Source organism: Humulus lupulus, chromosome 7 (genome assembly GCF_963169125.1).
Source record: "Humulus lupulus chromosome 7, drHumLupu1.1, whole genome shotgun sequence".
NCBI classification, from domain to species: domain Eukaryota; kingdom Viridiplantae; phylum Streptophyta; class Magnoliopsida; order Rosales; family Cannabaceae; genus Humulus; species Humulus lupulus.
The window spans coordinates 19,555,236-19,561,904 of record NC_084799.1 but is presented as its reverse complement, the minus strand read 5'-3'; the positions used below and the strand labels follow the sequence as shown (position 1 = coordinate 19,561,904).

The window sequence follows — 6,669 nt, the reverse complement described above, 5'->3', positions numbered from 1 at the left end:
TTAAGATAAAAGAAATAAACAAAAATCGTAAGAAAAATATATGAAAACCCTATGACAACAAAGGAAAATAAAAACAAATGATTAATGACAACAAAGAAAAAGGAAAAAAAAATTATTATTGAGATAAACAAATACCAACTTAATTGACCCATTAAAATAAATCAATCAATAATATTTGTTCTCAACAACCAATTAAAAGAATTGCAAGACCCTTTGATAACAAAGAAAATAGAAACAAAAAGGTTAGCATTAAGAAACAAGACTTCGATGAGCTCCATTATCGTTGTTTATGGAGTTTTCACGACGACCCATGGATGTTTTAAAGGCTTCATCAATCTTCACTTTCTTCGAAGATCAATGGTGACGATTGCTCACCTATATTCACCACCTTCCGCAATTGATTGTAGCATGTATTTCACTGGAGCTTCGAGGTTTTACCATGGAAGGAGAGGAAGGTCTTTTTTTATTTATTTTTTGTCTTTTGAGGTTTCATTTTTTGAAGAGAGAGTATTAAAAAAGAAGATATTAGAATGTGAAAGACAATACAAAATTAGAAGGAAGGGAATAACAAAGTACATGGATTTTGAGTGTGAATGGTAAATACACTCATTAATTATACAATCTATTAAAATATCCTCTCTATATCTCATTTTCCAAAATTAGCCTATTATTTAAATTAAAATAATATAAAAAAACTAAATATTAAAAAGGAAACTCTTTAATTAAAATAAAAAAGGGTTAGGATTTGTATATAATATTGTAATAAAAATAAACAGTATTATTATAATAATATAAAATATATTTGTAATCAATAACGTAATTTTCCCTTCTAAAACATCTCGACTTTTAATTTGTCGGGCCGCTAAATTCTATTGTAAATACCAACTATGACTTGAGTGATACACCACTAGAGAAGTGGATTAGAGGAGATTTTAGTTATTGATAAACTTGGCAAGTACAGTAAAAGTAAAAGAGTAAAGAGACTATCCAAATTGGGAAATCTCAAAATAAAGATAAAGGCATTGTATGCGTGGGGGGACTGAAGAGGCTTCAAAGTAAAGCCCATTGGCGCTCCAAATTCGGGGCCCGCTTAAACGGGGCAAAACGAAACCAATCCACCCGTTGACCCGGTTTCTGCCCTACCCACACTCTCAAATATCTTCTTCATCTCTCCATCTACATATCATTTCTTCTAGGCCGAAAGTTTTATTCTTTCTGCTTCCTTTTTCGTTTCTCTACGCGTTTCTCTGCTTCACCGCCTCTTTCTCCCCGAGATCCCTATCTATTCTTCTCCTCTCCTCTTTCTCTAAAGGTATTCTCTTTCGATTCCTTTCTTACTGTCTGAATCTGATTTTGCTCTTAATTTTTAGGTTTTTTTGTCAGGATTATTATTTTTGTTTTTGTTGTTGCCTTTTTCGGATCTGAATGTTTTGATGGCGTTTATTGTTTGAATGATTAGGCCTGATGAGTTATGATTTGAATTATTAGTCTTTTTTTATCTTGAACGGCGTTATTTGAATTTGCTTTTGTGCATAATGAAATTTGCAGTTGAATAATGTCTGAGGAGTTGGAATATCGCTGCTTTATTGGTGGCCTATCATGGTCAACATCTGATAGGGGTCTAAAAGATGCCTTTGAGAAGTTTGGAAAGCTTGTTGAGGCCAAGGTATATGTGTATATTTGTATCAAGTTTGTATTCAAAATTTGAACTTTATGAAACAATTAAATGTAAATAAGCTTTCTTACATTGGTGGGTTTCTTTTTGTTCTTACCATTGAGTATGATACTGCTAGGTGTTTAAGATTAAATGAAATGTCCTGTGGCTAAGTGGGGAAATTTAAAACGTTTATAGGTTCAAATTTATGGGTTTGGGATGAATATAGCTGGAAGTAATTGAGTATGATACAGCTAGTTATTCAGATTGAATTAACTGTCCTGTAATTAAGTGAAGAATACAGCAGTGTGGATTGAAAACATTTAGGATAAATATAGTTTGAAGAAATTGGGTTTTGATATGTGTGGGTGGAAACTATGTGCTATTTTAACATGGTTCTGATTCTTCTGAAACTGTTGACCGATGATAATTTATTTTGTAGGTGGTTGTTGATAAGTTCTCTGGGCGATCTCGTGGGTTTGGGTTTGTAACCTTTGATGATAAGAAAGCTATGGATGAGGCAATTGAAGCAATGAATGGGATGGATTTGGATGGACGAACCATTACTGTTGATAAGGCTCAGCCTCATCAAGGAGGTTCTGGTAGGGATTATGATGGTGACCGCAACCGTGATCGTGACCGTGGACGTGACCGTGGCCGTGATCGTGATTCTGGGCGTGGTAATGGTGGTGAGTGCTTCAAGTGTGGTAAACCTGGACATTTTGCCCGAGAGTGTCCTGGTGAAGGTGGAAGAACAAGCAGCAGATATGGGGGTAGTGGAGGAGGTGGTGGTGGTGGTGGTAGAGATGATAGGTATGGTGGAAATGGTGGTGGCAGTCGTTATGGTCCTGACCGCAATGGGGATCGATCTTCTGGTGGGCGTAGAGAAGGTGGTAGCCGTGGAGGTTCTGGTTCTGATCGATTTAGTCGCGATCGTTCTGGACCATATGAGCGTCGTAGCACAGGAGGAGGTTTTCGTTCCGGATCTTAATTGCTTCTAATAGTGGTACGTAATACATGCAATACTTTACATCTAAATAGTGGTTACTTTGATTTTCGTAATGCTGTATTTTTGTTGTCTTGGCAGTACTCTTTATCTTAATAATGGTTACTTTGATACTTATGGCATTGTAATTGTGTAATATTGCAGTTAAAGAACTTCTGGTGCTGCTGGGACTGGATTCACCATCACTCTTGGAAAAGTGTTCGAGCTTCTTTTTGCAGGGTGTGTTCATGTGATGATTGTCTGGGGGAATCAGTGTAGTAAATCCGAACTTGAAATGCGAACTTGGCACAAATGTTCAACTGTTTTTGTTCCTAAATGCTCAAATTTGCTGTTTTCGTCCTATGCAAATCTTATGCTTGCTTGATACGTGATATGTGTTCCAATCTGGTCTCTTATACTCTGTGAATTGCGCTACTGCTCTGCTTGATTCTCTTGCCTTCGTGAATTGTTGAGTACAAATGCCATGATTGGTACCGCGTTCCTATTCACCGTTCTTCTCTATAGCCAATTGCGCTCTGTATTGGAAGGGTCGATTTGTTTTAGTTTGTTCCAAGGATCTCGATGGTGAGGGATTTGTTTGGAGTCTGCTTCTTTTTCACTTGGGAAGAAGTGGTCTTAGATCTAAGATGCCCACTTGAGCTCTGTTTTCGGTATCTTACTAATAAACAGGAGTCAAGCGGGTAACATCTTCTTCTTCATGCCTTTCTTATGCATCATGCTATTCTTTCTCTTTTCTATTTTTCCTGCTTTATTAATATTCTTAACCTTTTGGCAGGACACTTGGCTCTAGTTATGGTCTTTTTGGATACATGATTGGGTTTCTTTGATACTAATTGGGCATGCATGGTTTTAAACTTAAAATATTTGTCAAAAGTTTTTTCGGCTGCAACCAGTTCCTCTGGACATAAAACCCACTCATCATCTTCTGCATTGTGCACTGGTGAAAGTATCCCATTCCATTCCATTCTGCGTAACCATGTGGCAGCTTGTCTGGGATCTGTTGGATGATTATTATTTTTTTCATTCATTTATTTATTTATTATCATTATTATTGTTTTTTACTGCCATTCATTTTATATTTTAATGGGTCTCCGTAGCCATTTTTATTTTGGTGGGGTTTGGGGCTCAGACAAAAAGGTTCGTTATAGGTTTGTTTGCCGATTATGATAACTTGGGTAAGTCGTCAAACCAAACCCCCATTTGGTAATTGGTTCATTGGTCCGTACGTATCGAAACAAGTTTGCTCACCACATATGGTTTTGCAGTTATGCTATCAAATTTATTTCGTCCTATAATTGCCTTGCTCATAAGTGTGAATAATTGTTTTTTTTTCTTGCATTTTTTATTATGTGGTTTTCTTAGATATTCAAATTATACAGTATATGTATATATTATGAAAATAATTTATTATTAAAAATCATGTATATTGCTGGTTTATGATGAAAAAATGCTTGAGCACGAATGGCTCTTATTTTTTGTAGATTTGCAAATAGGCCTTGGATTTTACTATTATAATAAACGCTTAGATTCTTAGTCGTTAAACTTAGCAATGTCTGAATTGGATAGCATCTCAAATAGCAATGGAATTTTCCAAAATAAAACACTTTAAATAGATCATAGAAGTCCATCATCGTCGGACGCTGGCAACTCCTTTATGGAAACTATTCACTTGTAATTTGAGTTTTTTAATTAAAAAAAAATGTTTCAATAAAGAATAAACAATTTCTTAACAATAAATTCATAATACTCATATAAGTCTATAAAGGAAAATGAATTAGAAAAACCATTGAAATTATCGATTTTACAAGTGTAGAAAGAGTAAAATTAAACACTTTTAAACAAGTTACCTTATTCAATATTCTTCACACAGTCTCTTGTTTGGCTTGTCACAATATAGCACAACATTGTTTCCTTCTTCCATTTATTAAATTTTGTTGAATTAAAAAAAAATTAATTAAATTTTGTTTTTCGCACCAAATTTTCAATTAAGTTCTTATTTTCGTCGACTTATTCATGTGAAGCAAATAATAATAACAAAGTGATGGTATGTACTGCTTAAAAAAAAATGGTATATAATTGTTTATACATTTATATATAGAAAAAAATGTATGTCAATTTTATACAAACATCGTAACCAATCAATGTGGTGTGGGGAGAAAACAAATAGGTTGAAAAACAGACACTAAAAAAAATTCAATCTATAAGTTGCAAGGATTCAATAGATTCAATAACTTTTATCAATGTTCACTTTCTTTTCATTCCCCTACCTGATTACCATTTCGAAATTTTATGTTTATTATTGGAAAATCATCTTTGACAAAATCATTTAATTTCACTATTCGTTTATTTCGAAACTAAAAAAAAATTCGTCTAATAATAAACATAATAAACATGGGATGAAGACTTGAAATTAAGACATAATTATTCTTAATTAAGACATAAACGTGGAAAAGGCCATATATGAGTACGTAAATAATTCGTTTGAACGTAGAAATAAACAACATGTACGTACGTAATACATATCCAATTTTTATTATTACTCAATTGGATAAACACATTTGATGATGAACTAAGTGAAACTGTAAACACACTAATTAACAACATAAACAAAGGCTTTAAGAGTTAAAAAAAGCCTTGACAACAACAAGGCTTGAAAATCACATTCCAAGACCAGCAGAGCCAATCAACTTGGTTACCCCAAAAGTGATGGCCATAGCCAGCCACCCTCCGATCAGGACCCTAGCACAAGACTTCACCACAGGGGTCCTCCCAAGCACAGCTCCAACGGCACCGAAAAACAGCAGTGCAAAGCTAGCCACCGTGGCCACCACGCCGAGCCTCACCTTATGGTCGTTTATGAAAGCAGCAGCCAGCAACGGTGCCAGCGCACCCAGTGAGAATGCCAGTGCCGAAGCCACTGCAGCCTGCGCTGGGTTCGGTAGCTTCTCCTTCGTCTCATCAACTCCCTCTTCTCCATTACGACGTCGTCTCTTTATTTGAGACTTTTCTATGTCGTATTGAGTGTAGACAGAGACGAACTCTCCTATGGCCATGCTACAAGCCCCAGCTACCAACCCTGCAAAGCCTGCCAGAAGCATAGCTTTGATGTCTTTTCTCACTGATCCGATTCCCATCATCAGTGACGCCACCGAAACCAACCCATCGTTGGCTCCCAACACAGCTGCTCGAAGCCACTGTGCTCGTTGGGAGTAGTCAACTTGGCTGTCATCATGATCAGCCTCTTGGCGCTCGTTTTTTGCTTCCATGTCATTGGATGAGTTCATGTAAACTGGGATTTCTACGTGGTTATTACTAGCCAAGGTTTGGTCACGAGCTCCAAGGGAAGCCATGAAAGATGTTTTCCAAGATATATATATATATATATATATATGTTTCAATAAAGAAGGAAAGTTATTGATTATTGTTGTTGTTGTATTTGCTTGTGGAGAACACACGCCCTCCTATTTTGAGTATTTATAGATCAGAGGGGATGGGATATTCATTATCAGTGCTAATGGTCCTGGAAAAAGGTGGTGATGTGGGTTTAATATTTTATATAAATATACATTTATAGTGGAGTTAAAACTTATTACATTAAATTTTCTTTCGGACCCATTACTTCATTCTTGTCATATATTTATATAGTTGGTCATAGACTCATAGATTACTCGTTATCTCTTGTATCTTATTATATGTCTTCTCATATATATTGCCTTTGTATTAATCCCAGAAAATTATACATTTGTATTGATCATATTTTATAAGTGTATCAATAAGTAAATACAAAGAATTATATATAAAAGCTCAAGAGAATTTCAGACATATATGTGTAAGACATAGAATTAGAATATTTTCATTAATTAAAAAGCCAGAGACTGCTGCCTCTCTCATGAGGCATCGGCCAGTGTATCTTTCAGAAGTGAGGACATACATAAACATGTAATAATTAGTTATTTTCGAGTTTACATATAAATATATATATATATTTATAAATCTTATATATAAGATC

General features: G+C 35.1%; 2 protein-coding genes across 2 annotated transcripts; one reads left to right on the top strand and one right to left on the bottom strand.

The window, feature by feature from the left end:
- Positions 1–1,047: 1,047 nt before the first annotated feature.
- Positions 1,048–3,026, top strand: LOC133790875 (glycine-rich RNA-binding protein RZ1A). Its single transcript, XM_062228706.1, has 4 exons — positions 1,048–1,312; positions 1,549–1,666; positions 2,097–2,660; positions 2,805–3,026. The coding sequence occupies exons 2-3, from the start codon at positions 1,556–1,558 to the stop codon at positions 2,643–2,645; spliced, it is 660 nt and encodes a 219-aa protein (XP_062084690.1). The 5' UTR covers positions 1,048–1,312; positions 1,549–1,555; the 3' UTR covers positions 2,646–2,660; positions 2,805–3,026.
- A 1,522-nt stretch (positions 3,027–4,548) lies between these two features.
- Positions 4,549–6,151, bottom strand: LOC133790874 (vacuolar iron transporter homolog 4-like). The gene has a single exon (XM_062228705.1). The coding sequence runs from the start codon at positions 6,008–6,010 to the stop codon at positions 5,318–5,320; it is 693 nt and encodes a 230-aa protein (XP_062084689.1). The 5' UTR covers positions 6,011–6,151; the 3' UTR covers positions 4,549–5,317.
- Positions 6,152–6,669: the final 518 nt, after the last annotated feature.

What these genes read in the sequence shown, in the direction of transcription:
- LOC133790875 (XM_062228706.1), top strand. Translation starts at nt 1,556, where the DNA reads ATGTCTGAGGAGTTGGAATATCGCTGCTTTATTGGTGGCCTATCATGG. An exon ending in GAAAGCTTGTTGAGGCCAAG is followed by an intron (nt 1,667 to 2,096) that starts GTATATGTGTAT and finishes TTTATTTTGTAG; the next exon opens with GTGGTTGTTGATAAGTTCTC.
- LOC133790874 (XM_062228705.1), bottom strand. Translation starts at nt 6,010, where the DNA reads ATGGCTTCCCTTGGAGCTCGTGACCAAACCTTGGCTAGTAATAACCAC.